General features: G+C 45.8%; 1 protein-coding gene across 10 annotated transcripts in view; it reads left to right on the forward strand.

The window, feature by feature from the left end:
* The window catches only part of ANK3 (ankyrin 3), a 195,382-nt gene extending 180,054 nt beyond the window's left edge, over positions 1-15,328 (forward strand). For 3 of the 10 annotated variants that reach the window (XM_087702137.1, XM_087702138.1, XM_087702139.1), the window contains 4 exons: positions 1,912-2,566; positions 3,591-3,972; positions 11,121-11,203; positions 13,673-15,328. In XM_087702137.1, coding sequence (XP_087558263.1) covers positions 1,912-2,566; positions 3,591-3,972; positions 11,121-11,186 — 1,103 coding nt within the window. In that variant the 3' untranslated portion in view covers positions 11,187-11,203; positions 13,673-15,328. Of the gene's footprint in view, positions 1-1,911; positions 2,567-3,590; positions 3,973-5,662; positions 5,768-7,621; positions 7,706-7,827; positions 7,885-8,916; positions 9,041-11,120; positions 11,204-13,672 lie in introns of all 10 variants that reach the window. The other 7 variants (XM_087702136.1, XM_087702140.1, XM_087702131.1 and 4 more) reach the window with 6 other exon arrangements.
* The last annotated feature ends 5,177 nt before the right edge of the window (positions 15,329-20,505 follow it).

Below are 20,505 nucleotides of genomic sequence, written 5' to 3' on the forward strand. Positions count from 1 at the left end.
ATGAGTGTATATGCATGTGTCCACTTGCATATGCATACATCCAAGAATCCATGTTCTGGGGTGCTGCCTCCTGGGGGAAGCATTCGCTGCCTCTGAGCTGCAGGGTTCGGCCCTACATCGCTGCAGTGCAGAAATATAAGTTCTGTGGACATTTTAAGAAATTTGTTCTTGAAATGTGGCTTGTGCTGTTCAATCGTGAAAGAGGTCTCTTCCCTCTAAAAAGAATGTGCTTCTCTTGTTTTGCGTTCTGTCCTTCCTCTTCTCCAAGCATCTCTAAAGCTCCTTGTCCTCACCAAGACCAGACTGTATCTTAACTTTCTCTCCGTGGATTCAGAGAACCAACCAAGCAACCAACCACCATTATAATTAATGCACGTCGTTTCCAGATGCCATGCCTCAGCGCTGAACTTCCCCATTTTTGTCAGATGGGTTAGCCTAATATTTACCTGTGGGATTGTGCTGTACCATTCATTTGCCATTTCATATCTGTGCTGAAACTAAATGCTAGGACAGGCATGGTCAATGCGCAGACTCCTGCAATGTTCTGTACTCTGGCTCTTGTCCTGAATGCTGGGAATAATTTTCTGAGAAGCACACAGTGCTACAGTCGATGGTCAGGTTGATATGAGCCATGGTGGTGCAGTGGTTAGTATTACAGACTAACTCAGCCCCCTGCCAGGAGTTTGATTCTGGCCGGCTCAAAGTTGACTCAACCTTCCATCTTTCTGAGGTTGGTAAAATGAGGACCCAGATTGTTGAAGGCAATAGACTGACTGTTAACTGCTTAGAGAGGGCTGGAAAGCACAGTAGAGAGGTATATGTCTAAGTGCTATTGCTATTGCCATGCTTCTTTCTTGTAAATGTGAGGACACATTCATTGATCCCCTTAGAAGGATGTGGAACCTTCTCTAATATTTAGAGCAGGGGTCTCCAAGCTTGGCAACTTTAAGATGCGTGGACTTTAACTCCCAGAATTTCTCAGCCAACAGGAGAGACCCCGATTTCCACATTTTGGGATTCACCTTGATTAGAAATTGACAAGAGAGGAACCTGCTGTGTTGGCCATTCCTGTCCTGGGGAACAATGGTTCCTTTGTGTTCATGCTTCTCCTTCCCTTTTTCTTTATTTGATCTCAGTGTTTCTGATTGTACCCGTGTCACCAAGATCGCCTGTGTCTCCAAGATCACCAAAGTCTCCTCACTCATCACAATACTCCCATCTCTAGAGTTACATGGTTCCTGGAGTTGATCTATAGATTCTCTTCCCTCCCCATCCCCCCACCCCGAATAGTTTGTCTTTCCTGTCGTAGGTCAAGAACTACATTTTTCTGTCCTACCTGAAATTTGTTTCTATTTTCTACATCGAATCCATTCGCAAAGGGCACTGACTAAACTGAAGTCTTTGAATCCAGTGTAGCACAGTAATCATTATGTGTGGTGTTCTTAGGTCAATATTAAAAGGAGATGCCTATACTAAAAATGAAGGCAATTTTTAAAATGCGTGTAAAATATTTGCCTGTCTTGCAGGCAGCCACTTTATTTTTTTTCTTCCATTTAACAACTGTGAGCCATAATGAAAGCAGAAATGATTTGTTATGGTGCAAATTACCATTATTCGTGTGTGTGTGTGTGTGTGTGTGTGTGTAGTTGTTGAACAAAAATTGAGATGCTATCCAGCTGATTGAGAGATCATCAAAGAAGCTGTGATTAGAAACACAAGCTTCCAGTGTGTGTGCTGTGCTCCCAGTTCTGCTGGCTTCAGTTTTGTTGTGTTCTCTGTCCCATTCCTAATTCAATTGTTCTTGCCGTTTCATGCCATTCTCATGTTCTAAGTACTCAGCCATTCTGAATGCTTGATTTTATGTTCCTCCATTCTTCATGGCAATCAGTCCAAATGTGCTGTCTTCCTTAGGTTACCCCACCTTTCAAATGGAACTGGAAACCCCCCCTGGGTTGTGCTTCGCGCCACCCAGCCATTTCCATCAAGATGATTTGGCTAGCGATTTCTCTAGCATAGAATCACCCTTTAGAACTCCTAGTAGACTGAGTGATGTCTTAGCAACTTCACAGGGAAACCTAGAGGAGACGGCCGCAGGACCCCCCGTGGTCATTGAAGAAGACATCTCCCTGGAAGACGGCAGATACGATTACTCGGTGCCTCTAGAAGGAGCCTCTAAAGATGGAGGCCAAAACCCCCTGGAAGAAATCCACCTTAAGGATTATCCTCGCTATCTGGGTAGCTATGCTGGAATGCAGACGCCAAGCGAAGATAGTAGTCAACCCTTAGTGAGGACTGAACGCCACGAGAGAAATTGGTCTGGTGCTGATGAGGAGCCGACGGACAAAAAGCTTAAGTCTCTCTTTGAAGATATTTGCCTTGAAGAAATAGCCGAGTCTGAGGAAATGACAGAAGAGAAAGCCTTGTCTATACTTAAGTATGTGCAGCAGGCCGAACAGGAAATGTCTTCAATTGCAGGTTGGCAGAATGAGGCCCCCCGAGTGAAGGTGGAACCGACGTCTTCAGGACGCAGAATAAGTGGAGAGTTGCTAAATCGATTGGATGACAGGTACGGAGCCATAAGGCTGATACAGCCAAGCCTCAGATTGATCCCTTCTTCTGCTTTTCCCATGTGATAGACAGTTGTTTTTTTTAAAAAAAAAATACTTAACTTAATTTGTTTCCTGCTAGTTGGAAGCATGTAAACATTTGACATTTGAAAAGCAGGGACCAATAGCTTTAAGTATTTAGTTAATGATATTTTATAGACAAAGGGTGATGTTCTCAAGACATAGCAGTACATGGATATTTAGGGCAGTGAAATCAAAACCAGCACTTCAACATCCTCATTCAAAGTAGAGATAGAAAGAATTCTAGACGGAGACTGAGTGTAGCTCTCAAAGGATTTTAAAAAAGCTCAAATATGAGAGAGAGGGAGGGAGGGAGAGGGACGGAAGGAGAGGGGGAAGAGAGAATGAGGGAGAGGGAGGGGGAGAGAGAGAAGGAGGGAGAGGTGGGAGAGAGAGAAGGAGAGAGGGAGAAGGAGGGAAGGAGAGAGAGACAAAGACAACCAGGCTTTGGGGAGGCCATTCCAAAGCTCCAGAATGATCACCAAGGGTTCCTGCTCCTTGTGGATGTGCCTACAACATCTGGCAATTTTATCAGGATCTTGTTAGCTGTTCCAATAACATTGGGAACACAGAGAGATAATTTCAAAAGCTGTAGGCTGTTTCCACAAGAATCCAGGATCTGTGTGTCAATATCCTTTGGGGGAAAATCTTTCTTCCTTGTGGAGCTTGTCTGCTTTTCAAAAGCACCTTGCCATTCTGGAGCAGAGGAGCAAGTCTAGAGCTCACCTTGCTCAAGTCCAGATTTTATTTCTGAAGAGGATCACAATGATCCTTCAAGGCTCGTATTGGCTGGATCTATCCTGTGGCACATCTGGAATGATCTCAACTCCCAGAGCCACAACTTGTAGATAATGACTTGCCTAGAGCTGCAGTCTCGGGTTTTTCTGAGTCAGAAATGCCAGCCTGTTGATGAGCAGCTATGGAGAGGTGATGCAATGATACCATTTCTTATTTCTCTTGCAGCCCTGGTCAATGCAGAGATTCTATTACCTCATATTTCAAAGGGGAAGCAGGAAAGCTGGAGACCAACGGGAGCTACTCAGAATCCACGTTAGAAGCAAAGGGGAAGACTTTTGTCCAGGACTCTGTGAACAGCCAAGGAAAACAGAGCGACAAGGAAACTGTGAAACCAAAAATGCAAAGCTCTCTGCGAACTGAGCAGCAAACAATCTCATTAACATCCCACCACAAATCCTTGCAAGAGGCAAGCAAGCCAGCAGTTGATACACCTAAAACCTCTGTGCCTGTTAGCATGAAAAAGACAAGCTGGAATATTTCTGACAGCAGCAAGCCAAGGTCAAAAGCTCAGGAAGACGATGGGACAACAGCTGCTTCAGAACAAAAGGTATAAAAGCCACAAACTTTGATTTGCTCAGGGAGGAGGGGACAGGCCATCTTTTGCCACCCATTCTTGCTTCCTCTACAGCTGCTCCTCCCTCCATGTCTCAGGGCCGAGGGATCAGCTGCTGCATGCCAGGGACACTTGGGTGGCCATGTGGGAATCAGTTCCCCCTCCCCATTCATTCTCCAAACTCTCCGAGGACCTTGATTAAAGCCAGGTTCTCAATGTGTGGATCAGGGTTGAAATCCAGCAGGTTCTGGAGAACCGGTAGCGGAAATTTTGAGTAGTTCGGAGAACCGACAAATACCACCTCTGGCTGGCACCAGAGTAGGGTGGGAAAGGAGATTTTGCAGTATCTTTCCCCTGCTATGCCCACCAAGCCACGCCCACCAAGCCACACCACGGCCACCAGAGCTGGTAGTAAAAAATAATTGAATTTCACCACTGGTGTGGATACATAGATCAATGAGATGCTTGTGCCCAATACAAAACTGAGCTGAGACCCATCAGTAAAAGTCCTACAAAGGGCAGGAAATATAAGATGCATCCATCTGCCAAATGCCATCAAATCCTAGCTTAGCCCATTTTGGGGTGGCAGAAATCCCTAGAAAGTTCTTCAGTTGAGTAGCAACTTACTTACTTCCAGCTTGAGGGTGGATTCTCCATGCAAATAGTGAACTTTTCAGCCATTCTTTCCCATGACAGAATATACATTGTTGGCTGGGAAAATATACATAAGGCTGGATGGGAGAGCTAAAGCATAAGGGACTATTTTACCTTGCTGTTCTGCAGAATTAAGCAAAATTCTTGGTATAACTCAAATTTGAAACTGCTTTTTCAAGTAGTTTTCAAATCTTGTTTAACAACAACAACAACAATGTGCTACTAATCTTAGTTTGGTCTAGAAAGAGGTGGGGGCGTTGGGCATATACCACTGTGAGACTAGCTTGAGTTTTGGAAAAAATAGAGCTGTTGCTATAACATGAAAGGATCTTTGAGGGTAGCAAGGAATAGTGGGGCAATGTGTAAGAAGGGCGTGTCTGCACTCTGGTCCCTCCTTCCTCATAAAAAGCTTGTAGACACAAGAATTTACAGCTGTTGCAAGCATGTGCAACTCTGTTTTTATGCCGTAAATGATATGAGGCAAAATGACACACATTCCCAGCATGGTAGTTGAGGGAGGTGAATCTAAATTTGGGGGAAACCATTTTCCCTTTCTTCTGTCAGAGTTTGTTGCAGCAATCACATCCAGAAAGCAAACACAGATAACTGATTCAGCAGGATTCATTAAATTCTCTTTATAGGTAATATAACACATGAATAAATATACAATACCAAAAGCAGGTTTTCCAACTTGGTAGCAAATACAAGCAAACATAGGCAGAGGAGAGAACAGTTTCAGTTTCTGTTCAGAACAGCAGACAAGTTTAGAGCTCAGCACAGACTCAGAGCCCCAGAGCTAAGCCATGTTCAGGCTCCTTGCTGTTTCCTTGTTGCTCACACAGCAAATACTGTTTCAGTTTCTAAACAGTCTCCATTGTCTGACCTGTTGTCATGTCTAGCCAAACAGTCACCATTGGCTGATCTGTTGCCTATTCCAGTATGAATATTCATACTCTGACATCTTCTTGCTCAGATTAATTTTTATGTTTTCAATGAGCCAGTAAAAATGTCCTAAAACTGCATTTATCAGGAGTTCAGTGACAGTGACAGTGAATGTGAGATTCAGAGTGATTCAAGTTCAGGTGAAGAGCAGAGGATCATTACGAGGGTTTATCGCCGGCGGTTCATTCTGAAGGTATTGTGCGGTATTGGCATGGAGTGGACTTGGACTGCAGTGCGGATAGTGTGGCTCACCATTAGACACTCTCTTTGTATTGTCTCTTGCACAATCTGTAGATCTGTTGGGTGGACCTACCAGATTGCAGTCTGGGTTGTTGCTCATAATCTCATCCTTTGTTGCATGGCTGTATATGCATGACTCTAAATGCACTGGAATGTAGTTGAATACCCTACATGTGTTCAACAGTGGTGTAGTAATTGGGGGACGCTACAGATGGAAAGATAAAGTCAGCGGAAAGGGTCAAGCTCTTTGGAAGGCCCTCGGCTTGTCTGTTGCATTGAGAATCAGCAGCCAGTCTGTCCCACAACCAGGGTTGAAGGATTCAACTATCGATCCTGCTTGTGTTTGTCTATGCATAGTTGATGCCATTTTGCCTTTCATCTTAAGAGCCAAAAGGTCCTGAATCAGCCCCATAGCTTAACCGACTACACTCTCAAAACAAATGTGTTAACTCAATTTCTCATAACATTCTTCTTGATGTCTGCCTCAAAGCCTCTTGTGTAAATACCAGCACACACAATTACTGCTGTTGAACAGTAAAGAATACTGTGAGCATTAAGGGTGGGTAGAAGATTATTACAACACCTCCATCCAGGTCTTGTCATCTCCAAATCACAATGTAAACAGAGATACTGGACCTCTTCCAGTTTTGTGCCATTGTGGACCTGTTTGGGCTTTGCTCCCAATCTAGTTTGACAGGAATCCTGGGGACTTCCCAATTTTCCTAAGGCTCCTTGTGAAGGTAGTTCTGAGGAAGCTGATCTGTTTGTTGTAGGTTGTGACGCTGATCTGCTGATGCCGTCGGGATAATCATGATGATTCAGTTTATATCCTACCTTGTATGAACACTCAAAGTTTGTTCAGCTTTCCCCAGAGTTGTCAAGAGATGGAGTAAAAACAAGGACACAGAAGAGTTTGTCTTCATTTTAGCAACATAAAGACAAGGTTACCAATTGTCTAATCTTTCTATGTGGCTAATTTAGTCCGCAGCCATCCTGGTATTGTTTAAGGCTCTTAAAACTCTCATCATTCAGTGTTTTGCCTAATGTGATGATGCTTCCCATACAATGAAACGTCTTGCAGAAGTGTGATTGTGTGCTAAATAATAACCAGTTGGAGCTTCTCTTTAGATAAGTGGGGAGCCTTATCTGCCCAAAGTCATTGGGAATAAAGCGGCTCTTGTTTTTTTTTAAAACTCATCTTGGGAGAGATTCTGGTGAGCTGTTTTTCATGAAGAACTAATCTTAGTTCAAGGGTTGTACTAGGTAGGACCAGCGCAACTAAGCATGGGCTTCTCCTGAATAAAGAGCCAGAAAATTGTACAAGTAATAACTTTGTCTTCAAAAAAAGATTTATGGAGGATTGAGATGGCAGCAGGGAAGAATTATTTCAGAGGAACAACTTCTCAGGCCTATCAAAAGGAAATAGTGATTGTGCCCTATAACTTCCTGGAGGGAGTTCCTACAAAGCCTTCTCCAGGGGTTTAGCCCCAAGTTTCCTAGACAAATTTCCTACGTACATAGCACCAACCATGGCATAAATGTCTTTCTCCAGAGTGGAAAGACTGGCCCCTGTTTCCTGAAAGCAGCAGCCACCCATAAATGGCCTTTGACAACATAAGTATATCTTCAGCATGATCCACAGAATGAAAACTATGAATCATGTGTCCCCAGACACTCTAGATGTCTGATTGTCTCTAACAAGAAAATCTTGCCTGGCCTGGCATGAGTTTATTGCTTGGACTGGTGTTGAAAAGCAGGAGGTGGCCCCAAGTGAGCAGGGCTAACCCTTTGACCTGTTCTCTACTAGGGTGAGGAAGCCAAAAACATTCCAGGTGAATCAGTCACGCGAGAGCAGTTCACGGACGAAGAAGGCAATACCGTCACCCGAAAAGTAATTCCATTCTGCAGATTCATTTTTCTCCTTTCTTGAGTCCTAAATTATGGATTCTTTGTCCTTCCGGACTCGGGCTGAACCCGTATCGACTTTTGTTTTTCCTATGTTATTTCTCACAGGTTACCCGGAAAGTATTAAGACGCCTTGTTATCCCACACGTGAAAAAACCTATCAGGGTAATGAAAGAACTGAGCGGGGTGCAGTGGTCCCTCTGCGCTCAAAACGCAGTTGAATGGCTGGTGGCTTGCCAATTAACCTCTGCGCCCCCCCCCCCCCCGGTCCCTGCCAAGGCAAAATGCTTGTGCTTTTAGCAAGTGGTGTGCCTGATCTGAAAGGAGAAACTCTCCTGTGCGTCTGTGTTTGGCTGCTCTTTCACCCTCTGGCTCCAAAGGACCATCCCCAAGGCCCTTCTGGCTAGTGGGCCTTTACTAGCAAAATAATCCTCTCTCAGGCTCTTCCCTGTGGGCGCTTTGTTCTTTCCATCTTCTGCCTCCTGGTCAGTTTCATCTACCAAAGGAAGAGAAAGTTCTGAAAATTTTCTTTGGTACTAACTAAGAGGATTGGGGGGGGGGGGCATTGAGGGTGCAATTTTAGGCTAAACTTTGAGTGACAGTGGTGCAGTGGTTAGAGTGCAGTACTGCAGGCTACTTCCGTTGCCAGCAGTTTGGTAGTTTGAATTGCACCGGGCTCAAGTTTGACCCATCCTTCCATCCTTCCGAGGTGGGTAAAATGAGGAGCCAGATTGCTGGGGGCAAGAGGATGACTCTATAAACTGCTTAGAGAGGGCTGTAAAAGCCTTATGAAGCGGTATATACTGTAAGTCTAAGTGCTATTGCTAAACCTTCCAAAATGAGTCCCCACCCCACCCCATAGATACTGCAGGATGTGCACAAGTTCAGTGTGGCAAGTGATCAAGAGTCCAAGCATGAAACAGATTCTGAGCCATCCAGTGGTTTTCAACTCCTGGAAGCCACATTGGTATTTTTCCCCGTTGACCCATTACATGACCTGGTTTTTCAAGTCCAAATGGATATCCGATCCACATGTTGTCTTCCCTTCTTCCAGAACACCTTTATTCTTTCTCCCAGTGGATGAGTTCTCACACTCCAGGTGGCCATCAAGTTTTTTATCAACTGGGCAGAAAGATTTTATGTTTTAAAAGAAGACATTCAATCTTTCTAATCACCTGTCTTCTTTTAAATAATAAGGTATACATGACCGCACAAGGCCCAGGTTCTCACCTGGATGCTACTTTTGACAAACTGGAGGAATATTGAGCCTAGGACTTAATAAACAAAGGCTGTTGCTCATCCTTGAAAAGGAGACCACATGGTTAGTACTTTCCTTACCTCTTACAATGACACTAGTCCACCAGAAAAGCTCATCAGATCAAACAGCATTTGAGATTGGCTGCTGGCCTTGGCCTCTGGCACTAGGAGTGAATTGGGAGAGGTCCATGGACCATCAAAGGCAAAGAGAAGAGGGCAGATCCTGGGGATGCTTGATGGATGTGGGGTTCAAATGCTCCTTGGGGAGATGCATACCTAACTATGTATCCACTGGCTATAGCAAGGGAGATGGTGTGGCTGTGGGTGAGACAAACATATCTGCCTGCCAGACATCCAGCAGACAGAGCTGGAATCTCCATCTTTCTCTGTCACCTTCTGTTCTTGGGAAGATGCTCCTTACACCTGGAATCTGGAAACCCTGGGGCAGAACAGGAAATGTCTTTCCCCACGGCTATCGGGCCCACACTGCTTTGGAGTTTGCCCTGGTTACTTGTCAATCTAACATTGAAGTAAAAACAATAATTAAAAGGGGTGCGTGTTTTAATTAGGGAGCAATGGCAGGATGTGAAAAAGAAGATGAGATGCATCAGGTTGCATGAAGTGAAGATTGCAAAGATTTGCAAGAAAAACTAGTAACTGTTTACAAACAAATCAGGACAGGGAGGAAATGAAGATATTTTTTTGGAACAGCAAAAGCAGCATTGAAATTTAAGAGTTTGTCCAAGGTCTAAACTTTCTGTACCAGCCTGATCTGATTGTCCCTAATTCTCCAAGGGTTTTGGGGATAATTGTCCAGAATCACAGGCCTGGTTCAGAAACCTCCTAATATTTTAAGCCCTCCACCCCATCCCCAGCCAAGACTCCATGGAGTTCCCCATTTCTTTCCCACTGCCTCTCAGAGGGATTGGACCTCAGGGTTAGAAGTTGTAGAAGACCTAAATGTAAAAAGCTACTCCAATAAAATCTCCCTCAAAGCTAGTACAGCTAGTCCTCAACGTACGATCACAATTGAGCCCAAATTTATGTTGCTAAGTGAAACATTGGTTAAGTGGCTTTTGCCCCATTTTACATTCTTTCTTGCTGCAGTTGCTAAGTGAATCACTGCAGTAGCTACCTTAGTAACCTGGTTGTTAAGTGAATCTGGCTTCCCCAGTGACTTCGCTTGTCAGAATATTGCAAAAGGACACTGCAGCTGTCATAAATATGAGTCAGTTGCCAAACATCTGAATTTTGATCACACGACCATGGGGATGCTGGAGTGTGAAAAATGGTCATGTCACTTTTTCAAATGATCATTAAACGAACTGTTGTAAGTTGAGGACTACCTGTAACCCTGGATATCCATCTTCTATATTCCTTCGCAAAATGCAGCAAAACCTCAACTGAATGCACAGTTGGGGTGGAGGAAATGGAATTGATAACATTGATGTAATTGATATCCTTTGGGTAATTGTCAATGGTTTTCCCTGGTTTGTCTGCGTTGTCTGCCCTTCTTACAATTTTCTCATTAATGGCAAGGAATAGAGACAAATGACACAAAGGAACATGATGGTGGAAGTGATGCACTTGCTATAAATTAGATCAGTTGTCTGGAATGTTGTGAAAATCATGGCTTTTCTCCACTATTTAGGGATGAAGTCCATATATACATACATACATACATACATACATACATACATACATACATACATACATACATACATACACCTTTGAAGGACTTTTAGTATCTTTATTGCAGATAGGTTTTGCTTTGGCAAATATTCCCTTTTCCCAGTTCCCCCTTTCATGACTAATCTACTTATTTTAAAGCTTGGACCTACCTTAAATCAGCAGAATTTGGCTTGCAAAGGGTCTGCTAACTTGGAATCACCCAGCATGGGATATTTGCAAAGTGGGGGAAGGAGAAATTAAATATTTGGAATTCTGTTCGAACTTATTTCAGGATGATGAGCCCGGAATGGTGCTATATGTGTCGTCATCACACATGTCGTCATCTTTCGCTGCCAGCTACTCATCTTTCGCTGCCTCCCCAATGGTTTAGTACTGATCCCCTATCTTGTATAATTGCTATGATGAGATCCTCCACTTGGTGTATGATAGTGTGTCCTCTTTTTTTAAAACAGGGAGAAGGGTGTAAAGTGAAAATGAAAAAAGATGCCCGGCATGCAGAGAAGACGACCTACTCATAACAGCCAAACAGTGAATGGTCAGTTGGATGTATGACTCTTGTATTCTTAATTCTTGGATTGAGCAATGAAGAAATCTTTGCGAAGCAATGAGAAACTCGGAGCTTATTTCCTTGCCTTAGCAATTTTTGCAGGGTCCTTCCATCGTTGGGCTGATCGTTGGGCATCATTCAATAAGATGGGGGCCCTCTGGGTACAGTGAAAAGGACACCCAGAGAGAAGGGAGGGTTTTCTGGAGTTGTTACAATAACAATCACAGCCATGGCTGTTCTCTTAAATATTAATTTTCTGGATCGCCTACAGCAGGGGTGTCAAACTCAAGGCCCGCAGGCCAGACCCAGTGTGCAAAGTGCTTAGATTTGGCTGCGGGGCGGAGGTGGGTTGCTCCCGTCATTACTGCCAGTTCGGTGCATGCAAAAATTTTGCACGCGCACACCTGATTCGTGCTCTGCATGCATGCACATTTGCACAGAAATACATCTGCACATTTGCACACTGTTAAAAAAGGGGGGAAAAATTAAATTTGTGCAATTACAATTGTTCTCCGCATGCGAAAATCAAGATGGCGGCCCCATAGGAGAGCTGGTTCGGGGGCATGGCAGGCCTGGGTCACTGCCGGTTCCAGCAACCCAGGCCGCCAAATCACTACTGGTTCAGTCGAACCAGTAGGAACCCACCTCTGCTGCAGGACCACCCTGGAAACAGCAAATGACTGGCCCATGGTGCTTCTGCCAGCAAAAATGGAGCTGGGGTGAGCCGTGTGCAGGCTCTGTTTTCGGCTGTGAGGGCTTCCTGCAGCCTTTTGCCAGTAAAAATGGAGCTCGGGAGGCCGCATGTGGCCTTCCCGGGCTCCGTATATGCTGGCAGAGGACTGTAGGATGTTGAGCTGGTCATGCCCTCCTTAGCCACACCCACCCTGGCTTACTTGGGCCCCAAAGGTCAGACACAACCCTGATGTGGCCCTCAATGAAATCAAGTTTAACCCCCAGCCTACAGGAACCAAGAGAACTTTGGATTTGTTCGATTTCACTGATTTTATCTTTATGCAATGAAAACCACCCCTCAGATACCAGCTTTGGCTTGCTTCACTCTAGGCAATACTTAGGGACGCAGTGGCTCAGCAGCTAAGATGCTGAGCTTGTCGATCAGAAAGGCCCGCAGTTCGTCGGTTCGGATCCCTAGCGCCGCGTAACGAATGAGCTCCTGTTACTTGTCTCAGCTTCTGCCAACCTAGCAGTTTGAAAGCACATAAAAAATGCGAGTAGAAAAATAGGAACCATCTTTGGTGGGAAGGTAACAGCGTTCCATGTGCCTTTGGCGTTGAGACACGCCGGCCACATGACCACGGAGACGTCTTCTGACAGCGCTGGCTCTTCAGCTTTAAAACAAAGATGAGCACCACCCCCTAGAGTCGGGAACAACTAGCACATAAATGTGAGGGGAACCTTTACCTTTTTACCTGAAGATGGTTGGTGGGAGAGCAATCACATGCTGCAACAGAAAAGGCCCATTTTCTAGGTTGACAGGGCTTAATTGGTAGAATCTGAAAGGAGCCGAAGCTGCCTGATCTGACAGATATGATGTGGGACAGGCAGTCCTTCTATGCCATTTAAGTTTAGTCATCTACTAAGAGCCTGATCAAATATGAGTTACATTTTGTAACCTACAAACCAGGTAACTTCTAGCTTGGAAAATTTTGTTCTAATCTCATTTGTTTACTTTAAGCTCATTGACTTGGGAAACATTTTCCTGAACAGGTGGCTGAACACCAAGCTTGTTTAACCAGCGCAGGACTTGAAAAAAACTGGATTTATGTCTTGCTCTGGCTATGTTTCTGTTTTGTTCCAATATGGCAGCTGGGGGTGGGTAATCCTTGAACTTTAAGTACTAGCCCTCTTGGGGGCAAAGTGGCGGGGGGGGAGAAGAGGAGAGAAATGAGGAGTGGAAAGGGGAGAGAGGAGAAGGAGAGAGGAAGAGGAACTTGAGAAGGATAACAGAAGGAAGAAAGAAGGTAAGGAGGGGGAGGAGAGAGGGAGAAGAAAGGGATGGATAAAGTATAAATATGGTGTATGGAGAGCAGAAGAGCCAATAATTGTTTTTTGGGAGTTGTTGGTAAGTTGAATTGATGTAAACATTGAACAATACAATATGATGTTGGTTATGTAATAGTATACATGTGATTATATGTTATGAAAATGGAAAAATAAAAAACTTTAATCAGAAAAAAAAGTACTAACCCTCTTGGCCCTGGAGAACCTTCTTGGTGGCAGCTGTAACTCAAGAGGTCTATGGGCAGCTGGAGCTGTGGTCCAACATGGCCCAACCTGGGACAGATGAATGGGTCAACGCAGTGGGGGCTGTAGGGTGGGCCTTCTATTTTATGGAAGAGATGCGGAAATATTATTTGCGGTTGAGAGGCTCTATGCTGTTCTAACACCGGTATTCTTTTTCTCTTTCTCTCTTCCCCATCCTTTTCCACGGGACCCAAGACTGTGTGCTTTTACTGCCAGTATTCTAGAGAGAAACTCAAGGACGAATGAAATCCAACAGGAATTATCAAGTCATGGACAAAAGTGTGTGTGTGCGTGTGCGCGCGTCTGTGTGTTTGCTGCTTCCACACATTAACCGCATGGTTTTTATGTGACGAACACAACAAAAACAAATTTAATTTAGCATGAGCCAGTTCTACACGAGCATGGAAACCCACATTTCATTCACACCATTGGAGAGGATGCAGCGAGAGAAGAAAGGACGGATGTCCAGGGTGCTCCTAAGCCATGGCTTCACTGAAGCAACGCAAAGCCATGGCGAAACTGAGGAATTCCTGTTGTGAGAGATTTTCAAGTGACACTGGAGAATGGTTCAAACGACCGAAAGGCACTAAAAATTATTAAAATCCACAACAGCTCGCCTTATTTTTCTCAGACCCAAACTGTCAGGGTACTAAAATACACCGTTGTTTTTTTGGTTTTCATTTTTTTAAGACAACAACAACAACAAAGACTAACATTGCTTGTCTCATTGTAAATAACACTGTGTAAATTCTAAAGCGAAGGAGAGGATCCAGGCTGAGCAGGCACTGCCTCCTAGCTCACAAACTGGATCCTGCGTTTGCGTTGGACAGAAATCAGTGTCTCGGAGGGCCGTGACACCTGCCAAGGTACTCTGGATGTACCTTCACAGATTCTTGTATATTTAGCGATTATAATGTTTGTATATGCAAAAAAAAAAAAAAAAGGCTAGCTTGATTTTAAAAAAATCTTTAAAATCTGCTGCAAATTTAATGATTCCTAAGATGGGGAAATCTGAAGTTCTGGGAAATCAAGGATTCTCTCCGGAGTACTGATATTTTGATGCATGCGTTCCGCCTTATTTTGATGAACACTTTTCCAGTTTTGAAAATATATTAGATGGCGACGTGAGAGAGGGGATCCGGGGGGGGGGGGTGCAGTTCATCAGGGCACAGCTGCTAAGGGAGGCCTCCTCATTTCTGCTTGCAGTGGGTGGAAGATTGAGGCCGCCCTGGGCACGGCGGCTGTTTGGGAGCCGGGCTGCTTATGGGAGCCTATCCATAACCTTTAAACACAAAAGGCCCTCATCTAATGTTTGTTGCTCTTGCCAGTTTTTCTGCTGGAAACGATCTCAAACTTAACAGAAACCATAACATATACAGTAGTTGCTTTTGCAGAGGGGGGGTTGCTACCTGTCCTGCTTTCCACTGGGGGAAACGCTTGCAGCTTTTGGCAGTTTGGGGTGATGCTCTTGGGAGCGCCAGTGGGGGATATTTAAAAAAAAGGGGGGGAAAGGAAGGAAGAGAATTTCTTAGCTAACAAGAGTGGCAGCACGCTGTAAAAATATTACTATATTGTGTACTGGCTCTAAGATGTAGAATCTTTCAGGAAGCCAATCGTGTAATCATCCTAGCAGATTAATAATAGGTTGTTAAGGCTGCTGTGTTTTAAAGGGCATTTTTATTTGGGTTTTTGGTGAAATACTTTTAATTTGTTAATTATCTTCATATGGAAACAGGATTTGTTGATAATAGCTCTAATTACATATGTATGAAAAAACAACAACAACCCACCAACACTGGATGATCTAGTTGATAATTTAAGCATAAAATAAATTGTGTTAAAACACTTCAATGACATGGCAATCAGAATGCTTTGTGCCTGGCGTTAATCCCGTGAACAAGCTTTGCCTTCCCCCTTTCTCCTCCTTAGGGCTGTGAATTCCTCCACCCCTCGTCCGAAACAGTAAGAGTTAAAAAAAAGTTGGGAAGGTACCTTGGAGGTCATCTAGTCCAACCCCCTGCTCAAGCAGGAGACCTACACTATTTCTGAGAAATGGCTGTCCAATTTCCTCTTAAAAGCCTCCAGTGATGGAACACCCAAAACTTTCAAAGGCAATTTGTTACACTGGTTGATGGTTCTCACTGTTAGGAATTTTCTCCTTAGTTCTAGGTTGTTTCTCTCCTTGATTAGTTTCCATCCATTGCTTCTTGTCTTGCCTTTTTGGGGTCCCACCTGTGCCTTCAGACAGTGGTGGGTTTCAAATTTTTTACTATCTATTTCTCTGCGCTTGGCCTGTTTTGTGGGTGTGGCTTGGTCATGTGACCTGGTGGGTGTGGCCAGCTTGTAAAATGTGGTGAAACTCACTTAACAACGCTCCTGCTTAGCAACCACAATGTTTGCTCAGAAACTCTGGCATTTAACAGCTTTAAGACTTGTGGACTTCAACTCCCAGAATTCCTCCTCCAGTCATGTTGGCTCAGGAACTCTGGCATTTGACATGTGCAAGACCTAAAGCTATCAAGTTACAAGACCCTTGCACCCCTAACCGTTTACAACACCCCCCCAAAAAACCTAAAACTTTATTTTTTAAAGGATTTTGCAATGCTTTAAAGTCGGAATGGCATACCAGCCACATCCCACCTCCACTAACTTTGAAGTCTTTCTCTTGTGCTGCCGAAACCCCTCACCGCTCTTCACCTGCAGTCACCCCTTCAACCTCCCATCCGTGCAGGATGCGCAATGGTCCTCCTGGAGGGGCAGCCGAAAGACACTCCCCCCCAAATAGTGCGTTGGCTGAGGAAAGTGAGGGGAGAGTGAAGCTGCTCTTTTTTTCCACTTCTTGGCCCAAAATAAAGCAGCGGCGAGGAAGGAGTTTCTGGTGGCTGCAGTGGTAGCAGAAGCGGAGGCAGCTGAAACACACTCCTGGGCAGTCAGTTCCCGCTCTCCCTCCCCCGAGCATGTCCCATTGCTGCTGGTGCCCCTTTTGGTGACTCTGGCTCAGCGGTGATGGTAAGAAGCGGCTGCCAGCAAACCTCTCGGTACCGGTACGGGGCCTCCGGCTGCCCCAATATGCAAACGGATGCCCAATTTCTGCTACCGGTCCACGCACACTGTACCATACCAGTCAAAACTGACCTCTGTCTTCAGCGTCTGCTCTCCTCCCTCTTTCTCTGCCGCCTTTATTTCACCTTTCATCCAGGTCTGCCTTTTATCAAAAATAGATTTTCCCCACCCCAAATTCTCCTTTTCTCTCCCAGAAAAGCTGTTCTTGTTTCCCTTCCTTTCCAGGCCAGCTTATGGTTGCCTCGGAAATCTTCCATCTCAGACCTTTGGGTGCAGGGGTGAAATTCAGCAGGTTCTGACAGGTTCTGGAGAACCGGTAGCGGAAATTTTGAGTAGTTTGGAGAACCAGCAAATGCTACCTCTGGCTGGCCCCAGAGTGGGATGGGAATGGAGTTTTTGCAATATCCTTCCCCTGCCTTGCCCATCAAGCCACGCCCACCAAGCCGCACCACACCCACCAAGCCACATCCACAGAACCAGCGGTAAAAAAATTGAATTTCACCACTGTTTGGGTGGCTTGGAAGAGATGGGAAAGGACGTTGGTACTTACCTGATACGCCTCTTCAAATAGAGTGGAGATAGCATCCACTTATAGGTTAACCCTGTCTGTTCTCCTATTGGACTGAGTCTGATTAATAATTAATTAGCCACCTACATAACCCATCTCTGTGAGTGACTCCACCCAGCTTTGCAACGAAGAACAAAGACACAGACTCCACGTGTTATCCAACCTTCAACTTTAGTAAATCAAGTAGTGCAAAACCAACAAGAAAGTCCCCAAGCATAAATAAGGTAACGAACAACATCATCAACCCTATTCACAGGTAAGCACAGGGCGGGGCTGGATGCTATCTCCACTCTATTAGAAGAGGTGTATCAGGTAATTACTAACCCCCTTTCTCAATAGAGCTGGAGATAGCATGCACTTATGGGACATACCCAAGCTAGTCCCTGTAGGGAGGGAAGAGACTGTTGGGCTACCTGTCGGTATGGACTGCTTGCAGAATCCTGCGGCCAAAGGCAGCGTCCGCTGAAGCGAATTTGTCCACCTTATCATTCTGAACAAAGGGCGAAGGGGTCGCCCATGCTGCCGCCCTGCAAATCTCCTCCAGGGAGGCCTGGGTATTCCACGCCGCAGAAGTGGCCGAGCTTCTGGTGGAATGGGCCGTAATCCCCTGTGGGACCGGCTCCTCGTTGGAGAAATAGGCTGTGGCATTTTCTAACCCATCTACCTATGGTAGTGACTGAAATCCCCTGCCCCAGAGAGGAAGGCTGGAAAGAGACAAAGAGGTGTTCTATCTTCTGCAAATCCGATATCCTCTCGAGATAGGTTTGAAGGGCCCGCTGGACATCTAGCATGTACCACTGCTCCTCTAAGGGTCTCAAAGGCGAGGGGCAAAAATCAGGTAATACAATTTCTTGTGCCCGATGGAACCACGAATTGACCTTGGGGCGGAATGATGGGTCAAGCCTGAGGACCACCCTAACTTCATAAAAGGTTCACAGACCCTCCCCAATGGATAGTGCCTGGAGTTCTGATATCCTCCGTACAGATGTGATGGCAATTAAGAATGTGACTTTCAGGGAAAGAAACTGTAGAGGAATAGCATCTATGGGCTCAAACGGGTATTTCGTGAGGGGGATGAGGACCTTAGACAAGTCCCATGTGGGATATCTGTGTACTATAGGTGGCCTTAAATTAGACACCCCTTTAAAAAATCTCCTAACCGCCGGGTGTTGAGATAACGATTGGCTCCCTCCCCAGGACAACATAGTTGACGAGGCTGCTACCTGTCATCTAAGGATATTGGGCAATAATCCCTTTTCCAGCCCATCCTGGAGGAACTTGAGGAACCGAGGCCGAAACCGGTGTTATCCTATTAGAACACCATTCACGAAACACCCACCAGGTAGCGTTATAAATATGATCCGTGGAGGGTCACCTGTACACCTGTATAGTGTCTATGACCCTAGCAGAGAACCTGTCCAGTCTCAGACCCTCCTGCTCAAGGACCAGGCAGTTAGCTGGAGCCACTGGGGGTCCGGGTGCTCCAGCGATCCCTGTCTGAGGGACACCTGGTCTGACGGAATTCTCCAGGGACTCTCCACGGACAATGTCTGAAGGTCCGCAAACCATAGCCGATGTGGCCAATGCGGGGCAATTAGTATGATCTCTGCCCTGGATGTAATGATCTTGTGTACGACCCTGGGTAGCAGTCGAAGTGGAGGGAAGGCGTACAGCAGTCCCTGAGGCCAGGGCCAGTGGAGAGCGTCTGTCCCTTCTGCCCCTGTCATGTGGAACCTCGTGAAGAACCATGGTAGCTGGGCATTGGCTGGAGAGGTGAAAAGATCCATGACCGGAACCCCAACCCATTGCATAATCGCCTGGAAGAGAGAAAGATGCAATCTCCACTCTGCCTGATCCAGGGTAGAGCGGCTGAGCCAGTCTGCCCTCACATTGTCAACCCCTGAAATGTGTTCAGCGACGAGGGACAGGAGGTGAACCTCTGCCCAGTGACCCAGCTCTTCTGCCTCCCCCATTAGCTGTCTTGACTGGGTGCCCCCCTGCCTGTTGACATGGGCCTTGGCTGTAATGTTATCTGTCAGAATCCGCACATGGCTCCCCTTGACCATGCCTACGAAGCGGAGGAGGCCAAGACGGATGGCCCTAAGCTCAAGGAGATTAATACTCAAGACACTTTCCTCCTCTGACCACTTGCCCTGAGCCAAATGTGCGTCAAGGTGGGCGCCCCAACCCGTGAGACTCGCATCAGTTGTGATTGTGATCCTGTTCTCCACCTCGAAATGACACCCTCTACTAATCGCAGGAGACCTCCACCAATGGAAGGAGCAGCGTACCTCGCTAGGCAAGGTGATTCTAGCCGGGGAAGTACTCCTCTGTGCCTTCTGGAAGGGCAGTAGGAGCCATTGCAGTTCCCTGGTGTACAGTCTGGCCCAAGGGACAATTGTGATGTCCGAAACCATCTTCCCCAGCAACTTAGACAAGGTAGCTAGTGAAACCTTGCTCTCCTTCTCCACCTGGGAGATTAACTGTCAGAGGCTCTCCTGTCTCTCCTCGAAAAGGAACACCTGAGTTGCTTCCATGTCGATCCAGGCCCCCAGGTGTAAAATGTGGGTGGTAGATACCACATGACTCTTGGCCCTGTTGATGGAAAACCCATGGGACTGGAGGGCATGAACAGTGGTGTCGAGGTCCACTACAGCCTTATCGCGAGAGTGTGACAATAACAAGATGTTCTCTAGATAGGACATAATCCTGATGGGCACTGTCCTCAAATGAGCTGTCAGGGCGGCCAACACCTTAGTGAAAGCCCGAGGGGCAGATGAGAGGCCAAAGGGCAAGGCCTTGTATTGATAATGGCAGTTATTGTAGCAAAAACAGAGGAAATAGTGGTGTATAGGTATATGCAAATATGCCTCTGTGAGGTGAGGCCTTACTCCTTCTAATGTTGACTGCAAGGAATGCATTTTAAAACATCGGTATATCAAGTATTTATTAAGATGCTTCAAATCCAAAATAGCCCTGCAACCCCCCCGAGGACTTGAGAACAACAAACAACACAGAATAGAAACCCTGAAAACACTAGTCGACCGGCACCAGTTGGATGGCTTCAATGTCTAGAAGATGACGTATGACCAAGCTCATCAAGAACTGCCATTGCCTATTCCCCGAGACTGGGAATGAAAAACGTGGATGGAATGAAAGGAACTCAAGGGCCAAACCCATCTTAACTGTAGTGATGACCCAACTGCCGGAAGTGGTGGCTTCCCACACCTCCTCAAAATGAATTAATCGGCCACCAATGGGGAACTGATCTCCAGGCAGCTAATGGCCTATGGTAGAATTGGTTCCCTCCACCCCAAAAGGGCCGCTTGGACTGATTGCCCCGCTGTTGGCAGTACGGTTGCTGTCTCTGGCGTTGCCCAAAGTTACCCTGCTGCCT

Source organism: Thamnophis sirtalis, unplaced genomic scaffold, assembly GCF_051295495.1.
Source record: "Thamnophis sirtalis isolate CommonGarterSnake01/CBP01778 unplaced genomic scaffold, rThaSir2_p1.2 scaffold_15, whole genome shotgun sequence".
In the NCBI taxonomy this organism is placed as follows: domain Eukaryota; kingdom Metazoa; phylum Chordata; class Lepidosauria; order Squamata; family Natricidae; genus Thamnophis; species Thamnophis sirtalis.